At 41.0% G+C, this 19,755-nt stretch overlaps 1 protein-coding gene across 1 annotated transcript; it reads left to right on the top strand.

Moving 5' to 3' along the window:
* Window positions 1–972: 972 nt before the first annotated feature.
* LOC121522896 (dual specificity protein phosphatase 19-like) lies at window positions 973–17,719 on the top strand. The gene is made up of 6 exons (XM_041807572.1): window positions 973–1,071; window positions 5,862–5,964; window positions 8,820–9,072; window positions 11,165–11,211; window positions 12,266–12,418; window positions 17,078–17,719. Exons 3-6 carry the CDS (start codon window positions 8,850–8,852, stop codon window positions 17,282–17,284), a joined length of 630 nt encoding a protein of 209 aa, XP_041663506.1. The 5' UTR covers window positions 973–1,071; window positions 5,862–5,964; window positions 8,820–8,849; the 3' UTR covers window positions 17,285–17,719.
* Window positions 17,720–19,755: the final 2,036 nt, after the last annotated feature.

Raw genomic sequence — 19,755 nt, 5'->3', positions numbered from 1 at the left:
GGTAAAAATGAGTCCTCAGGACTCAGATCTCCCTGATGGAGTAATGTTTGTTCAGAGCAGCAGCAGCATTCAAGGCGGCCTGCGTGTGCGTTAGCATGTGTGTTAGCGTGTGCGTTAGCGCGTGTTGGGTGTGTGCGTAGGCTTCCAGTAGTTCCTGCCTGCTAATTTCCAGCCGTGTTTTCTCAGCTGCACTTTCCATGAGAGGGAAGAGAAAATGTTTTTATAGATTTACTGTTATTACACCTCCTTATCCCCCTCCGCCCCCCACCCCACCCTCGCTCCACGTTGACGTTCAGTTGACGGCGGGCTGAAAACACACCTGGTGTTGGTATAAGGTGTAGTCTGTTCCTTCAGGCTCACTGCTTCTATTCATGTTCTGAGTGCTGACACAGCAAACAGTCCCACGGTGGATATTTTCATACTGACTGACCTCGCTGAAAGAAGTTAAAGATGCATTCAGTCATTTTTCAGCACTTGGGAGAGGAAGTGGAAAAAAACACAGAGGCCTGGTTGGACTATATTTATCTCAGTGAGCTCTACAGGATTAAACAATGAGGAAAAATCACCAAAAACAAGAGTTAGGGACATTCTGTTGACATTTCTTCCCTGTTCAAAGTTAAACATTTCAGTCCAGTTCAGCTCTTTTTTGGTCCAACTTCTCTACATGTTTTTCATGTTTGCTGGATAAAACTCTGAGGGGTTTTGAGCAATATTTAGACGTGTCCTTAACCTTTTCACAAGCATTTTAACAAGAGCTGTGAGGCTTAACTCACAATGAGTTTAAGCTCCAAAGTGAACACATTAAAAATGTTCTGTTTTTGTCTCTTTATGTCCACTGCTGCTGTTTTTTCCTGGGAAGTCTAACACTTATCATAATGAAAACACTTTGCATTAACAGGAAGCAGAAACAGCTTCACAACAGAAATAGTCCAACAGACAGGAAATTAATCTAGTCTTAGTTTGTTTGCTTATCTATACTGGGTCACTTCTAACCCTGCAAGGCTGATGGATTACCCCAAGTCCATGTCTATCATCAGGCATCATTGGAGGAGAAAGAAGCAGCATCTACAGGTGAGGTTTTGTTGAAATGACTCCAACCCTGTAAACAATGGTAGCTAGTGAAGAGACTGGCATGGATGCAGCTGTAGAAGCAGTGTGATCAGAACTGGACTTTATTAGAGAACACAGAACCACCCACTGAAAGATTTTCTTGGTGTAAAAGAAGTTTTTGCTCTTCTTCTGACCGGCTAAAGACAAATTTTAATTTACCAACTGGCTCCACTGATAGTGAACAATCCTGGACTGACATGACAACAGCTGACTGCTGAGCTTATGTTATGGAGTTTACTCCTTTAGCAACAGAGCTAGCCTGCTATGTCATATGTTTTGTGGCTCTGACTGACAGAATGTTCGTCCAATCACCCTCTGGGTTTTATTGTGTAGGGTTCTGCCGTCCCCAAACACCGCAGCTGTTGCCCACATGGATGTGAAATAAATCCAATGTCACGGATATGTGAAAGATTTAACTGGAATGTCAGATTGACATAAACCGTGGATCACTGGATGTCAGTGAGTCAATTTGCACATGCAATCCTGCTTATTTCTTAATGCATTGCACTGTTAAACTGTGAGTGTTACAGAAAAACCATGATCAAGGATATTGTTTTCTCTCAGATACAATATTGCTTAAAATAGTGAGGCCACGCTGTATAACGAAAGATTCAGAGACTCACAGAGCTGAATCAGCTTCTTTTGTCACAAATTTGACATGGATATTCTGAAAAAACCTTCTTAAAGCGGCTGAAACTGTTACACCTTGACATTTCTTCTCACCACTAGGAGGCGCTATGACCTATGATACATATAACCATATGAACATGTTCAGGCATAGACCCTCCATAAACAAAGGAACTTCAAATGAGGTTAGACCATGCACTGTAGACTTATAATCAACTTTATGTTTCTTCAAAATTCTGCAAATATGAGGGCTCATCACAGCCATGCCCTTGGAATGATGATAAAGTCCTGAATAAAGGTTCATGATAAACCTCTACTCTAGCAGTATACCACAATGCAAGATGATCAGATAAACATTCAAGGAGGAGTTTGAAAAATAATGACCCCTGGAAATGGCCCCAAATGACCCTGTTTTGGCTAATTCATTGACAAGAGTTGATTTTCTGTTAGAGTTACAAACATGATCCCACCATGTTTTCACAGCTCTTCCTAAGCTGCATCTGCTCATAAAATTCCATCAATCTATTACAAAGTTAAAGGAGGAAACTTTAGAACTGTAAGGGGGCACTTTTGAGGTAGTGTAGGATGGATGTGTTGGAGACCCAAAAATATGCCAGAAGGCTCAACATACGTGCAAAATTACATACATTTCAGAAAGTGTTTAGCTCCTCAGAACTCCACTGAAGAGTAGGGGACCTTAGGCAGAGAATTTTGTTTCTGATTTATTTCTGCAGGGATAAAACGGTTGAAATGTTCACAGACGTGGTGGGAATTTCCTTTGTGTGTTAATCATTGTGATCAGCACTCGCTCCAACTCAAACACGCACAGCCAAAGCTCCAACAGGCCAACACACAGAGCCATTTAATCTGACGTCATGATCCAAACACTCCAGGTTGGTTCCCACAATACCTCAGCCAGTGTTGGTCCAACTTGCTGCTCCATTTCACATCATGAAACAATAGAACGCACGCACAGTAAGTGGTTCCAGTGGTTTATGGAGCAGTGCTGCGTCAATGCTGACCTCCGAGTGCCCACAAAACAGAGCATGGGTGAGGAGCGAGGAAGGGAGGGGGAGATACAGCCCTCTCTAACAGTATGAAGAAGTGGAAAATACATAAGGTCATTCAGTTAATTAGAGTATTAGATAACAGATTGCCTTTTCCCCACTGGATCCCTCTGGTGAGAATCGTCTACCTTTTTCTTTTTTTAATCCCAGAAACATGAGAGAAACTTTAAAAAGTTTTAAGTGTGCAAATGAATGATTTTACATGAACATTAAATGCTGATGAATTAATTAAAATAAATGCTGATGAATTAATTAAAATAAAATGGAAGGGACTTAAACTGAAATGCAAAATATGTCTGAGTTAGTTTGAATAAATCTAAGACTAAACGTTTATAAGAAATAATGATGTTAGTTGGTCCAAAATGGAAATACAGAAAAACATGCTGAGAAAAGATGGTGATCTTTAGGACTATCAGTTCACAGAGGTCAAGGTTTGGTTTGTCCCTTTGTTTTTGGATAGTCTAACAGTATTGTATACGTTCAGTATATTAGGAAAAGGCAACATAATGTCAGAAATTTATAATTCTTATTTATGATGTTTAACTAACAGTATTAAAGACAACTAACTAAATTAAAGATAACTAGGTTACTATCGGTGAGTTACTATAGTTTATGGTGGATTAAGAATGTAACAAGAAGGAGGCAGGCCTTCCCACAGAATTGTCTGGGCCCAGAGGATGGGCCCTGAAATACCCCGAGAATGGTCCCTTGACCAGAGAATGGGCCCCTGATGGACCCACTGAGTTGACCCCTGATTGACCCAGAGAATAGGCCCCTGATAGACAAAGAGAATGGGCCCCGGAGAATGGTCCCTTGAATGGACCCCTGATAGACTCAGAGAATGAGCCCCCTGATGGACCCAGAGAATGAACCCCTGATAGACCCAATGAATGGACCCCTGATAGACCCAGAAAATTGGCCCCTGATAGACCCAATGAATGGACCCCTGATAGACCCAAAGAATGAGCCCCTAATGGACCCAATGAATGGACCCCTGATAGACCCAATGAATGGACCCCTGATAGACCCAATGAATGGACCCCTGATAGACCCAAAGAATGAGCCCCTAATGGACCCAATGAATGGACCCCTGATAGACTCAGAGAATGAGCCCCTGATGGACCCACTGAGTTGACTCCTGATTGACCCAGAGAATAGGCCCCTGATAGATCCAGAGAATGGGCCCCTGATGGACCCAATGAATGCACCCCTGATAGACTCAGAGAATGAGCCCCTGATGGACCCAGAGAATGAACCCCTGATAGACCCAATGAATGGACCCCTGATAAACCCAATGAATGGACCCCTGATAGACCCAAAGAATGAGCCCCTAATGGACCCAATGAATGGACTCCTGATAGACTCAGAGAATGAGCCCCTGATGGACCCAATGAATGGACCCCTGATAGACCCGGAGAATAGGCCCCTGATAAACCCAGAGAATAGGCCCCTGATAGACCCTGAGAATGAGCCCCGGATAGACCCAGAGAATGAGCCCCTGATAGATCCAATGAATGGTCCCCTGATTGACCCAATGAATGGACTCCTGATGGACCCAGAGAATGGGCCCCTGAAAGACCCAGTGAATGGGCCCCTGACAAACCCAGACTGATAGTTCAGCTTTGACTACCCATCACAGTCAGTAGCACAGGGAGAGACAATGAGTCCACTTAAAAATCACTTAAAAAAGACTTTAAAAAAACGATCAGTGCACCTTTTTTTTTTTTTTTACACCGACTGAGGGTTAACAACATTTTTTATATGTTTGGTGGACCTCAGTCTACATCTTTAGGCCCCTTGGAGAGTCAGGTACCAGGACGTAGCCTACCTTTAAGTAATTATGCCTTACTGGGTTTGTGTATATGAGCTCCCACTTTACAAACCTGCATCACCAGGTAACAGGGGCTGTCGCTATTCCTCCAGTTTCCACAAAAGATTCCCCAAAGATCGTTCAGTCCCCATCTCTACAAGTCCTACTTTTTTGTACTCCAATCCCTGGATGTATTTGTTGTCTCTTTCAAAGTCTGCAGACCCACACAGCTGATCATCGTACTGGAGGAGGAATACTTGCAGAAGTGGAGCAAGAAACAACATCATGCTGGCAAAACAAGCCAAAAGGCTCTGATTTTTAAAAATAATGTGCACTAATACCACAGTACTTTTTGGCCTTGTTTCTTTAACGTTTTTGTTATTTGTCTGAAGAGGGGACACAGTTCTGCAATTTCTCTCATTCAAAATAAACATTGACAAACAGACAAGGACAGACCTAAATCTTTTCTTGTGGTTGCACATTCTCACACATTAAATACACACATTTATTTGGATAATTATTCAGCATATTTCTGCCTCTTAAAGCAGCCCTGTAGTTATTTTACTGTTATTATGAATCAAGTTTGTATTCACTAATGTAATTCAGCTCTTTATTGAAGCAAAATTCAGAGACGTAATCATTAACCAGAGCCTACTGCTTTTATGGCAAGGATTTGTCTCCCTCTTGTGGCCAACATTGGAAACCACACCCTCTGTCATTTCTGTATTCATATTTTGTATCTTTTTGAAACTGTTAGCCTGTTTCTATAATTATCAAATGAAGTTGAAATAGTTAAATTGATTAGATTGACTTTGTTTTTCTGTAGTCTCTTTTTTCACATAAAATAAAACAAAGGAACCCCTCACCTTTAAAGATATTGTCTAGCAGGCTGTAAAGCCGGTTACATGCTGAAGAGGGCTCATTTTAATGCAGTTTTTTATTTTCTATTGAAAGATATATTTTCTCCTGTTAAAGAGCTCCATAGAGAGAGAGAGAGAGAGAGAGAGAGAGACTGCCTGCAGGTTTCATGTTGCAGCAGCTCTTCAGTCTCCTCTCCTGCAGACTCACGCCTCTTCAGTTTAACTCAGCGAGGACGGTCGAACCAGAAAACGACAGGGAGCTAAACCTGGTCAACTCTGGGCCTGGTTTGGTCTGCAGAGCTGAATCATAATTTTGATTCTTGTCTTCCTCTTTCGATCAGAAGATGATGAAAGGAGATATTTGTTTCTTCTCTTCTGTCTGAACAGGATCATCTGCTCGGTTTGTGGAGTTTAGACCGGATTATCTGCCTTCAGCTGAACCAGAGCAGTCCCGAGAAGCTGGACTGAAGACGCACGCCTGCAGAGAGAGGTTTTTATTGCACATCATCATCATCATAGTCTAAAAGTACTGATGTTAGACCAGGGACAACAAGGACCCCCCTCGCATAATCTCTGAAATCGCTTCTATATTAAGTTAAATTTCCTTCTTAAATGTCCAGTTAAAGACAGGGGAAGTTTAGGTACGCAGCTTTTAAATCTAATAATGCCATTCACCATAGCTCGATTCTGATTGGCTGGAGTGGTGAGTTTTATTTTGTTAGTTTCCTTCCAAGTTACAGCGACCCTTCTAGAGCTCTGTGGCGACCCTGCTGGGGGGCCAGGACCTCTACTTTGAAACACTGCATTAATCACTTCTAGCAGCCTATTTCTACAGTAGTTTTTCTCAACTGAGGAGAAATAAGTCTCTCAGTGTCTGATTTATCATTCTTATGCACATAAATGAAATTAGGATGAGCTACAGAAAATGTTCACATGTTTACAGGTAAATATATAGATGTTTTCTCCTGTTGTATACCATCTAAATGTTGGTCATACTCTCTGGTTCCTCCAAAGATGCATTCCCCACCCTTAGCACAGCCTTTAGTAATGATATAAGGACACATGTATAAGCAAACTACTGAAAAGATGGGGGTAAAACAAGTAAAAACAAGTTAATCTAAATGAGTCTTTAACCCTCTGGTATTATTCTGGATGTTTTTGTCCACATGAATCATTTTGGCTCTGTCACTGCAAACAGTAGGATCTTTATGAAGGTTTGGTCCTTGATAAAATTTCAAATTCCGATTTCCCTTTTTTAATGGGTCTATAAGACGCTGTGTACATTTATAACCCTTAAAAACTAGCAAGCCCCAGCTACTTTTAACAGTTTTTCTCCTTTATTATGTGAAATTCATTCATGAAACAAAACAGTGGTATACTGTTTAGTTTATACACTGTCTGGAGAGTTTGTATTGAACAGTTTTTAATTCAAAACCAGAAGTAAACAGCAGAGGTAGACAGAGCTGAGTTGTTTTGTACTCCAGTAAAAGTCCAGTTACTCTGGTTAACTTATTTTAAAGTAAAAGTATTGGTGTATAAATCTACTTAAGTCAAAGTAAAAAGTAATAAATTTAAGTTTACTCTAACTACTGAGAGCTGAGTAGATACTGAGGGGTAGTACAGTCAAATCTCTTCTTTCTTTATTGGCAAGAACAACAAGAGAATAGATCTCCAATCAAGTTGTTCAGGTAAAGTCACACCTATATAATAGAGTTAAATCAAACAAAAATGACAGTGCTACTCGAACCCATGTAGAGAGAAATTAACACTATATAAATGTCTATATTTGTCCACATTTCATACAGTTAAAGTACACGTTTGAAAGTTTTAATTTTTTGACAGTCTGTCAGAGCTGCAGAAACTCTGCAAGAACAAAGCAGAGGGTCAACCCCAACGCAAAGCATTGGTACTGATGAAGAATGCACACTATGTGTTCTTTAGAAGCACCTGCAGCCACAGGTGTGAACTCTAACTCAGTGGATAGCTTCATTTTTGGTGAAAAAGTAGGGAGTTTTGGATAATGATGTGGAACCATTTTCTCTTTGTGCTACTGCGCAGTCAACAGAGGTGGAAAAAGTACAAGAGTGTAGTACTCTAGTGAAAAAGTACACTCAGAAATGTAAAAGTACCCCCTTAAAACTAACTCAATTACTGTAATTTGAGTAAATGTAATTAGTCTTGTTCCACCCCTGATGGTTGTAGGTGTTCATACCTGCAGAGGTGATCATCAGCAGGTCCTCCGTCTCCATCCTGAGTTTGATAAAGAGCCAGAAAACACAAAGATGGATGTCACATGAGACCTTAGGGAGAATCTGATTAAAAGCTTCGCTGCATTCAGGAGAACGTGTAATCGATCCAGGGAAGGTGAAAAGACAGTCTATATTTAGCAACACTCTCTAACTTTACTCTGCAAAGGAAGCACTTCACGTGATGCTTCCCTAAAGAAAAAAATAAATTACGTTTATGAAGAGGAGAGGCAGACAACAGGTTAGTTCCTGAAGGAGCCTGATCTTGTTTTAGTGCAGTGGTTCTCAGCCCGTCTATCTACAGGACCCACCACTTCAGAAATGAGAAATCATGACCCAGGTTTACAAAAATGTCAAACAGCTTGAATGTTTGGATCTTACTGTAGATGGAACAAAACACCTGACAGGACAATGAGACAGGACTAAGATTGTAAAGCCCATCGTTACAGAAGCCTGGGGCCACATCACCTAATGTGAGAGAGTGACACTGAGGTAGTTACATTAATTCACCAGCTCAAATTCCTCTCCACTCAGAATTTTGAGTATGTGGTCTTATCTGGAACTTTGGGCCTGACCCAGCGGCTGAGAGCCACTGTGCTTGAGAAGTTTCTTAAGAACATCTTTGGGACTATTTTCTGACGCACATTTGGTGCTCTTGAGACATTTGGATGATGCAGGATAGTTAAAGGTTATTTGTCAACCATGATTTAATTTTACTTACTCTTTTAGCTTTCTTGGAAAATAATGGAGCCCTGATGCACAAATACAGAAGATGCCCCAACAAAGCAAGCTTCAAAGATTAAATTCAAACTAGAGTCAACAAGAATCTGCACCCAAAACTTCCTGTCTGCAATCAGAAAAGTTCAATTATATTAAAAAGTCAACTGTATGGCATTTTGAGTTTATAAGTAGATATTGATGACACATAAATACATTAAATTAGTTTAATATTCCTTTAAAACCTAACCAAAGGAGAAAATATATACACAAAAGGACCCAGGAATGAACCCTGGGGGACACCACAGAGGACCGCCTGATTTAGATATCTAACGTATTTATGTTATTTAAAACCATCTGAGAACCCTTAAACTCTCCTCAGGTCCCAGTTCTGGTCCAGTTCTTCGCAGTCATGCAGTCCCTGACTGAGGAGATCCAGAGTTTCTCTCGGACACGGCTCAGGAAGCAGTGCACCCGTGTGACATCACTGAGCGGGCGTCGTATCATTGAGACTTGGAAGGGATCTACGATCACGGTGGTGGAAGACCCCGTCCCTCCAGAGACAATGCTGGGATACATCCCTGACACTTCCTGGGACGTTCAGGTCGGCATCGTGAAGCCCTTCCTGCTGCTGGGTGAGTGAAGGAGATGATTACTGACGTAAACTACAGCACCAAAGACAAAACAGACTCAGAGACCTTTATACTCTAATTTACTAATCAGGGTCAGACTCAGAGGGGACTTCTTAAATCTAAACCTTTTTCTTCATGAAGAATGATTAAGTCTTCCACCACCAGCTCCCACCTCTGTTAATTTGATCTGATCCTCCCCCCTCCCTCCTGCCCTGGAAGTCACCTTCTCTCCATCAACACGTCCAGCCCAGAGTAACCTGAGTCCAGACGTGAAGGTGGGGTGGGTGACCTACCTGTTCACAGGTTGAGCATAAATGACCCTGTGACCTGCAGCAGATGCTCTGCAGGAGAAACTCGAGTTATCTGTGTGGTTTAACACCACAGACGGTGACCTCTTTCAAAACCAGACGTAACAACCACCAATCTACGTAACTACCTACCGATCTACTCACCTATATCTATCAACTACATACCTAAGGATCTGTTGACCTTCCTAAATACCTATCTAACTACATAACTACCCAAACACGTATCTACCTATCTACTTACCTCAATTCCTATCTAATTACATAACTACCCAAACACGTATCTACCTATCTATCTACTTACCTAAATACATATCTTAGTACATACCCACCAAACCATCTATCTACATACCTATCCAAATACCTACACAGTGACCTACATATCTTCCTATTTAGCTACTTACTTACCTTAATACCTATCTAAGTACCTACCCAACCATCCATCTACCTTTCTACTTACCTACCTACCTATCTACTTACCTACCTACTTATCTAGCTGCACACCTATCTATCTATTTATCTACCTAAATACCTATCTAACTTATAACTACCTAACCACCTATCTACTTATCTACCTAACTACCTATCTATCTACATACCTAGCTACCTAATTAAAAGTAGTGAGTTTTTTCATCTTTTTAACCACTTAACATGTCTTTTCTGTGATCCTTCATGAATCCTCTCACATGTAACAACACCACAATGTCGTGGACCTTAGATTGGTCTAGGATAACCACCCTCCATCAGTGGGGAGGAAGATTCACGTCAGGGTTTGGGGTGAGGCTGGGTGATGGTTGCCCCTCTCCTATCTATCTTTCACACGTGGTGCTAGATGATCTGCAGAAAACCTGATTGTGGATCAGGGTTTCTGATCTGCTTACAATAATATCCATAGGGATGTACACTCTGCTGTCAGATTCCTGAACCCATTAACCATGAGACAAATCATAGTACCAACTTACTGGGCAGAAGCGTAAGCGCTCTGCATGGTACTGATACAGATGGATGGTCCAGATTTATGCCTGTCATCAGGTGGATCCAAAGAGGTGGTAGCTGCAAGTGTGGTTTATTCAAAGAGACTGTGACCCTGTAAACAATGGCAGCTGGTGAAGAGATAAGCATGGATGCAGAGACTGTGACCCTGTAAACAATGGCAGCTGGTGAAGAGATAAGCATGGATGCAGCTGTAGCTGCACTTTGGTCAGAACTGAAGAGGATGTTTTCGCTCTTCTCCTAAGCACATTCAGACAGAGTTTAATTCACCAACTGGCTCCACTGATAGTGAACAATCCTGAACTGACATGATGACGGTGGCAAATTCCTACTATGTCATCTATTCTGTTGTCTGATTGGTCAGTAATGAGTGGAACACACAGAGTGCTTGTCCAATCACCCTCTGAGTTTTATTTTGAAGGTTTAAACCTTTCCCAAACACTATCTATGGGGTCTTGTTCAGACTGATGTGAATATATCCCATACCATAGATATGTAAAGCAGTTGAGCTGGTGTTTCTTGTTTGTAAAATCCCGTCCTACATTCTCTCTTCTTCCTTGTCTTGTGCAGACATGTTAGTTTCTTTTCTTACATGCTCTACCTTCTTCCTCACAGATTTATTCTACATGCAGAAATAGAGGAGTGATGAGACAGAGTCCTAACCCTGTCTGAGCTTACAGGTGCATGCTGGGTGGTTTGAAAGCAAGAGTGTTTAAATAGGCAAAGGCCAAAAATCAGTGAAGAAGAGTAGTGTCCAACAAACTATACTGAAGTATTATAAATGTGTCTGTGTGCAGGTTCCCAGGATGCGGCCCATGACTTTGGCACTCTGAGGAAACACAAGGTGAGTCTTTTTAACCTCTGATCAGCTTTAACCTTCTTACAAAGCCCTCTGTTACATTTCTAATTTATTAATTTACTCATTTAAGTAACCATGCAGATGAACGTTGTCACATTATAGATTTTTTAAAATAATCCAGAATTTTCCTTAAGACCCTCATCTCACACTCAATTATCTATTCTGGGTGATGGTTAAGTGCCAAATAATCTTCATGGATTTGAAAAGAAATTTAGACTTGTATCTGGTAGTTTGGACCAAAAATTGGGTTGTAAAGTCTAGTCTGTGCCTGGAAATAAACATGTGACTTAAAGTCTGTGTTGTGCTTTTATTTTGAAGGGTATTTCTCCATCCCTTTATTTAACACATTTTTTGTTACAAAACTGATCCATATTTATTGAAGACATCTGATTATGACTGAAAAAATTCACAATCTTTGGGTCAGGATTTGTCATAAAGAAGGTGGTCTTAACGTCAGCTGGACTGAGAGGAACAGCAAAGGGCCTAGGGTCATGATGTGGACTTTACCTCTGTAATGGAGGATGAATTCCTACCATAGAGCATTGGACACTGATATTTTCTCCTTAAAGCCCTCCCTACTTGTCTCTGAGAAAAGCTGAGGCCCACTCTAGGACACACAGATATCAAAAGAGCGATATAGTTCAGTCAGAAATTAACCTCCATTTTAACTGTTTTACTGACAAAACCCAAAGAAAAGAGGTCGACACATACTGTCCTTAATGAAGACCTATGTACAGACTAGTGGTTCTCAACTGGTGGGTTGGGACTCAGAAGAGGGTTGCGAGTTGTTACTTTGAAATACAAATTCTATGATGTACAGAGGCCCGAAGGAGACATCCATCCATATAGTTGATTTTTACTTCTTTTTGGCCTTACAATGAGTACATTTTGATTGTTTTCTGAAAATTTTGACTTTTTGCAAATGTTTCCAATTTACATTTTCTATCACAGATGAGTTCATTTGTCTGATTTTCTGACTATTGATCTCCATCATTGGGACCTACCAAAGATAAAGCCTCCTCCTCGGCTTCTTCTGCAGGTGTCACACATCCTGAACGTGGCTTTCGGGGTGGAGAACGTCTTTCCTGACCTCTTCATCTATAAAACCGTCAGCATCATGGATCATCCAGATGCTGATATTCTTCTTCACATGAAGGACTGCTGTGACTTCATCCAACAGGCTCGCAACGAGGTGATCCATCATTATCATTACTACTTATAATACCCACTTATTTTTGGTTTATCATTGCAGTAATCAACAGCTTTCTGTCCTTTCTGTGTCTCTCAAAACTTTACATTAAATCATTTGCACCCATATGTTTGCGCTGATATGGGTGATCTAAAAGGATCACGTAAGCCAGCCTGCAGCAGCTCAGATCAGCGCAGCAAATTTACTAACATGCAAATGCAGCCATCAAGGTCAAGGCACTGTGGCACTCCTGGTATCTAAAGACAGAGTCTTTGGGTCCTTGCTCCCCCTGGTCTTACTATACTCTTAAGCCTGGACATAACAGATGGTCAGAGGTGCAGGCTGGACTCCTTTGTGACATCTTTTCGGTTCATCTTTGGGTACTGTTGTTAAACCGTGTGTCTAATGCTGACGTGCTCAGGAAGTGGGAATGGGAAGGATCAGCTGCCTGATACGGGAGTGGAAGCTGTGCTTTTAATGCACCGAATATGCTTTTCCAGGCCTGATCCAGCTCACCGCATACTTGGTGCCCAGGACCTGGTGGGCTGGTCCAGAAGGAGTCAGCTTGTAAGATATCTGGAGTGATGGGGCATGGTCCTGGAGCAGGCCCATGGTTATCAGGAGGCCAGAGTAGTACAGGACCAAGGTTGATTAGGCAAACTGCTTAACTGGAATATGCTGCCATACCTGAGCTGAAATGCAGCAATGGAAACGTGCTGCATATGATACAAAAAGCTGAAACAGCTTCATTAATTGTCAAACTCCTGTAAAAAAAATTGCTCCAGGTCTGAAGGGTCACTCTGTAGGAGGATTAAAAAGGATTTTTGTCCAGATTTTTGATTTTTTTTTGTAATCAATCAGTGCTTTTTATGCCAATGCACTGGTGATATCCAAGGCCAGACATGTTTGTTCTCCCCAAACCTCCCCTGCCCTCTCCCACCCTGCATCATCCTCCCCTGTCAATCCTTGTCCTGTCTGTCCTTCCCAGTCCTCCTCTGTCCTCACAGTCCTCCCCTGTCTTCCCTCGTCCTCCCATTCTTCCCTTGTTCTCCCCTATCATCCTTCGTCCTCCCCGGCTCGGTCCTCCCCCGTCCTCCCTGTGAATTATAGATGTGGAGTTTTGTTCATGTTTTATTAACACTCACACAGATCAGATCTCAGTGTCATACAAGCTTTTAGCGGCGAGTGAGGCCTTCGCTTCACCTTAACATGACACCACTCACAGACCGCCGTTAGCGGTGTTTGATTACAGGAAGTGGGCGCTTTCATTATGATATGTTTCTGAGGGCTGTATGGGGTAATTCCAGCCCTGATAATCAAACTGATACTTTTACTTTGAAAAGTCGGGTCACATTACCCAGCAGGCCATCTGGTTGGAAGTGACCCTCGGGCATGAACGCTGCCATGACAACAGCATCATGTGACCCGTTTAAGGGCTGGAGCACAAATACATAAAGCGGAGGGCACGACGAATGTAATGTTCTGTGTTTCTACTGTAAGTTTTGTGTAGTTTCCCCTTTTCTTGAACAACAGTCATTTGGGATGTGAGGAGACCAGTTGAAGGAGTTTTGGGAGAGGAATGTTGTTCCATTCTTGTCTGATGGTGGTATGTGGGGTTTGGCATAGTCTTCCTGAAATAGTCAAGGCCTTCCCTGAAAGAGACGCCTGGATGGGAGTATGTGCTGCTCTAAATCTTGTTCTGCCTTCCAGGATGCGCCAGCTGCCTATCAGAGATGCAGGCTGTAGAACTAAGCCAGGATAACAACCTGGATGGTCCCTCCCAATCAGAAAAAAACTTTCAAGATCTGCTGCTGCATTTTTGCATTTCCTAACTGAATCCTATTTATTTATGTCCTGGTTTAAAGAAGCCCTGAGACGTCTCTCCTGTCCTTGTCCTCTGAACGTTGGGATAATGAGATTGACATTAATGAGCTCATTGTGTTAATTGGGACATTGCCAGGGCGTAAATCTTCCACGTGAAGGAAAATAGAGGCTGTAATGGAGACACTAATGAGACTCTAATGAACCACATATCTATTAACTAAAGAGCAGTCTGTGGTGAAGCTCTTCTTCTGATTGTCAAGTCATGAGATGCTCTGTGTGATGGTGTGTAGAGCCCTCTGGTGGTCAGTGCAGCTTGTTTAAACCCCACAGCTTTGTGATTTATTTCCTCAGCCCGTCATAGCACCCATAAAGGATTTTTTTTTGGATCAAAACACTTAATCCATGATCAGGAAATGGAATACCAATATAAATATGTTTTGAAAATGTAGCGGAACTGGCCCCCTGCAGTTTTTACGAAAACGCCAGAATGATGCAGTGTTATTTTAGATCTAGTATTTCATGGTCTGCTCCACTCCTTAAGCTAATTAACTTCGTTAATATTCCTATGTTAAAAGCATATATTGTGGTATTTATTTGTTGGCTTGTTTTGTTTTCATACCGAAATATTCTAAAGTGTACCAAACAACGGCTGTGTCCAGTGGTAATTCTTTCAGATACTTTGAATTTAGTCTGAATCTTAGTCTCAAAATTGAAATGCCCTTTAGTTATAGCTGCTCTCAAACAGTGTTGGGGGTAACGCGTTACAAAGTAATCTGTTAGAGTACTCAGATTACTTTTTTGTTGTAATGAATAACAAAATGCGTTAGATTTACGATTCAAGTAATCCTGATATTAGTTACATTTTCATAAAAGTAATCCGTTTCTGAAAGAAAAATCCTGAATTTCCTCTATCTCCCTTGGCTCCAAAAAGAGAGAAAGAAAAAAGGGAAGCTCCTTGAAGCATCTGCTGTGTTTGTCCTTCTTTCTTCCTGTTGTCACGTTGGCATGTATCGCCATGCCAGCGGAAGGTAGACATTCTGTGCTATTACACACGCATTGTTAGCTTGTTGACCCAGCGAGATGACAGAGGACAGCAAGACACTGTGGAATTATCCACATTATGATGGATTTTTGGATAAAAGGGACAAGAACGGCATCCTGGTGGACAGTAATTTTAAAAGTTCCATTTGCTTTCATTGAATCAGCTGTGCAGCTGTTCCAATTACGTGCTGTTATTACGTACAGTGATTCTGTCTGCCTCTGCTCAGCTTGTTGTCAGATTGTGAGCATGTTAAAGAGCTGTAAAGGTTTTCCTGTCAGTGGTGTTATCAGGCCACAGAGACACAGATTATGGGCTGTAAATTATGCTGTACATTGGCATAAGAGTCTGCATATTCAAATGCAGACATGTGGTTGTTATTTGTTGCTTTTACAACCTCCGAGCGGAACGATTGGCTAAATGGTTTTAATATTTAGTGATGCAAAAGTACTCTAACGTGTTAGTTTTTCAGAAGTAGGTAACGCAGTCACGTAACAAGTTACTTTTCTCAGTATGTAACACAATAATCTAATTAGTTTGTTTCAAAAGTAATGCTACCCAACACTGCTTTCAAAATATTAAGGCAGCATAAACACAAAATACATTTTACTCAATTTTTAGTCAATAAAAAAGTCCTTACAGTTTAGTTATTCTCTTTTAAATAACTTAATCAGCTCTATTTAAGATACAGTACTGTGCAGAAGTTTGGACCAAAACTGATACTCAAGGAAATCTTAGATGTGATGGCAACAAGCTGCCTGAGAGCATCATCAGCCATGCCTTAATCTGAAACACCAGATGGATTTGTTTCATACATCCATCTGGAAAATCTAGCCATGGGCCCCTGGCTGTGTTGTGGATGTCCCAAGGGCCTGAAAATCATCAGCCTTCTCTGGGCGTACAAACAGGGGCAAAAAAGTCAGGACAAAAGCGAGTCTTGAGACCAGATATTGAGGAACGTTAGCCTGATGATATTTTTATGATTATAAATACCTAAGCTCTGAAAGCGATGCAAAGATCCTACTGAACACCAAATGATTTTCATTCCAGTTATTTAAGGAGTTGTAATCAAACTTGTGTTTAGAGTCAACCAGTTTCTGTTCTGGTTGCTGGCTCAATTGCAGTCTCACTGCAAACAAAGCGCATCAGGGTTCAGTTGAAAGCAAGCAGAGATGACCTCTTTTAAGCGATCTTGGCTCACTATTTGTTCTGTAATAGAATTCACTTGTCCCAAATAACCGGGCCAATGCCCCTCTGTTTCAGGACAACCATTCCATACTATCCAGAGGTAAAAGCCTTGAACTATATGGATTTACGAAAGTTAAATCTGCAGAGGCCTCTTGGAGGGCAGATAGAAAACGGCTTGAAAGGAAACATATATTTGTGTTAATGTTTTTGTGAAACTCCAGTTTTTCCTTTTCTAATAACTCTTGACTTCTTAGTTCATGGTTTTAGGATGACAAAACTGATTTTTCCCATAATAATGACTAACCAATCTCATGATGATGATGATGAAGCTTGGATTAAAATATAATTTGCCAGAGATTTAGAAAGAAAAATATTCTAATCTCTTTGATTATTCATTTATTCAATGACATCAACTTCTTGTATCCCAACAATTTTTATGATTGTTTTCTGCTTTTATAACTCAAATATAAGATTTATAAAAAGAAATTTAGCTTCTGTGGCTGAAATAAATATATCATTAGATTTTTTTCTGGGTTTTATCTCTTAATTGCTTTGCTGCCTTATCCTACAGTAACCCCAACTTTATTATTCCTTTTGTGTCTCCTCTGTAGAAAGGCGTGGTGTTGGTCCACTGTAACGCTGGCGTCTCTCGGGCACCCGCCGTGGTCATGGGCTACCTGATGACATGTGATGGCCAGTCCTTTGAATCCGCTCTCTCCACAGTAAAATCAGCTCGTCCCACCTCCTCGCCAAACCCCGGCTTCCTGGAACAGCTGAGGAAGTACACAATGCCGATGATGAACGGATCCAAACACTGAAAAAAGAAATGTACAGAGAGATTTTAAAAATAAAGAACAGATCATCTTATTTTACTGGGATGTTTTGGGATAGGATGTTGTAAAAGTCAAACCCAGAACCAGAGAATATTCTAGGGTTGAAATACTTAGAAATATTTTCGTAAGAGACTAAAATAATTATACAATAAGACTCTATAAAAATGATATTACATATTGCACATTTCCTTCTCTTTTTAAAATGATCACATCATAAATATAAGCTCTGAATGCTGAGTGAGTCTTCAATCAAGTTTAGAAATGAAGTTTTTCATCTTCTGGATCTGTGTTTGTTTGTCTACATTTAGAAATAAAACTTTCATCACCACGTTAGTGTGCTGTTAACAACGATGTCTTCTCTGTGATTTGGTGAGGTTGTTTCCAGTCGTTTTCTGTTTTGTTAAATTAAGTCTAATTAAACCTTTTTGGGAGAATGAACCCTCATTTGACTCTTCTCTTTTGTTAACAGACATCAGCAGAACTAAACTTCACTTTTGTACAACAGAAGGACAATGAGCTGTGCCTTCCTTTTACATTACGTTCCAAATTATTATGCAAATTGGCTTTAGTCAGGATTTTTTTTTTTTTTTTTTTTTTAGTAATGACCTTTTGTGGCTTACCCTCCTTGTGGAGGGTGTCAATGACTGTCTTCTGGACATCTGTCAAGTCTGCAGTCTTCCCCATGATTGTGCAGCCAACTGACCCAAACTGAGAGAATTTAAAGGCTCAGGAAACCTTTGCAGGTGTTTTGAGTTAATTTGCTGATCAGGGTGTGACATCATGACTTTCCGATACTAAACTTTTCAAAATATTCCAATTTTCTGAGACACAGAGTTTTGGGTTTTCACTATCTGTAAGCTGTATCATCAAAATTTCAAGTAAGAAAGGCTTGAAATATTTCACTCTATGTGTAATGAGTCTATATAATATATGGGTTTCACTTTCTGTAATGAGTGACATAAAATAATGCACTTTTTCATGATATTCTGATTTTTTGAGATGTACCCGTAGATTTGGTTTGAAGCCAGTTAGAAAATAACATCCACTATTGCCCGCAATAAGCAGATAAATGCATTAGATGGTAATGCACTATTTAAAGCAAGGGGTCCAAACATTTTCACAGAGGGCCACTTAGAAAGAAACATCAGACTGATGGAGCCCCTTTAATGTCCCTCACCCTTATTGTATTAAAGTTAGGACGACAATCTAATGGGGATTCAAATCTGCTGAATGATTACAGAAAAAAACAACTTTTACCACAGGTTTACAGCAACAATGGACAAGGCAAACAGCCAATCATTGTGGGGGATTTTGGGGTGGCTCAGACCCTGTTCATGATAAAAACAAAACTTGGAGATGCTCAAAGTCCACCCTGAAAGGCCCCTTATAGACCCTTAGCAAAATAGCTAAAATAGCTGCCAGCTTTTTTAAAGGTCTTGGCATGGTAGTAGAAATTCCAAAATCACTGGTCTCAGAGTATGGTTTTAACTTTACAAACAAAAACCCTGTTCATTTTAAGGACTGGGGGCTTGTGGGCTACAATTTTACTAAATAAAACTTGTCTTTGCGAAGGACCATGTTTTTTTCTTTTCTTTTTGCTGACCTCAGTAGGTCCCTTCATAGGACTTTTGGCCTCTAGTGGGTGGAAGAGGCGAGGAGTGATGATTTTGGTTCTCTACCATTCACACAAAACAGAGGGAAAAGCCCCAACATCCCCAGCTTCATCAGCATTCTGTCATGATGTCATTTTTCAAAGCCCATAAAAACATCCCCCCGCCCCAATCTCCCTGTCCAAAGTGAGTCCATAAAAACTTGATCTATTCTGGCAAAATAGTTTGAACCAGGCTCTTAACCATAGTCTGTAGAAAGAATTGGACAAACCCCGTGTGACGTCAGTCGACTGCTTACAACAGGCGGACTCAAACAGCTTTTGAAGCCCATTCGTGGATGCTTCCATATTGAAATCGCAGTCTCAACTGAACTTTAGATCAACCTGACAGCCCGCCCACTAAGCACGACTTCCTGTCAACCTGCAAGCTAGCATTCTGGATGACAGAAACGGAGCCTCTGCCTGCCGAGCTATCTGTCAATCGAATGAGACGCGCCAATCACCGTGAAGTGAGGTTTATCCTAAATATAATCCAAACAATCGTGGAAAAAAAAAATTCACCCCCCGTACAGTGGGAGCACAATAAGACACCAGCTAATGAGACACGTTTGGTGTTTTTAACCAGGCTGTAAACCAGTTTATTTTGCGTTTCAAAACCAGCTGTTTAACATGTGTGCAGACGGAACTTCCGGTTTTCCTGCAGCCAGCCTCAAGTATACACTCTTAACATGTTTATCTCTGCTGTAAACATGGGCATTTAAACATGTGGATGGATGGTACCTCTGCTGCTTCAAACACAGCCTCTGGTGGACATAAGAGGAATTGCAACATTTTGCACTCCAGTATT

The sequence above is a fragment of the Cheilinus undulatus genome, linkage group 15 (genome assembly GCF_018320785.1).
Source record: "Cheilinus undulatus linkage group 15, ASM1832078v1, whole genome shotgun sequence".
NCBI classification, from domain to species: Eukaryota; Metazoa; Chordata; class Actinopteri; order Labriformes; family Labridae; genus Cheilinus; species Cheilinus undulatus.
Note: the sequence above shows the minus strand (reverse complement) of the source record. Positions and strands in the feature narration are given on the sequence as shown.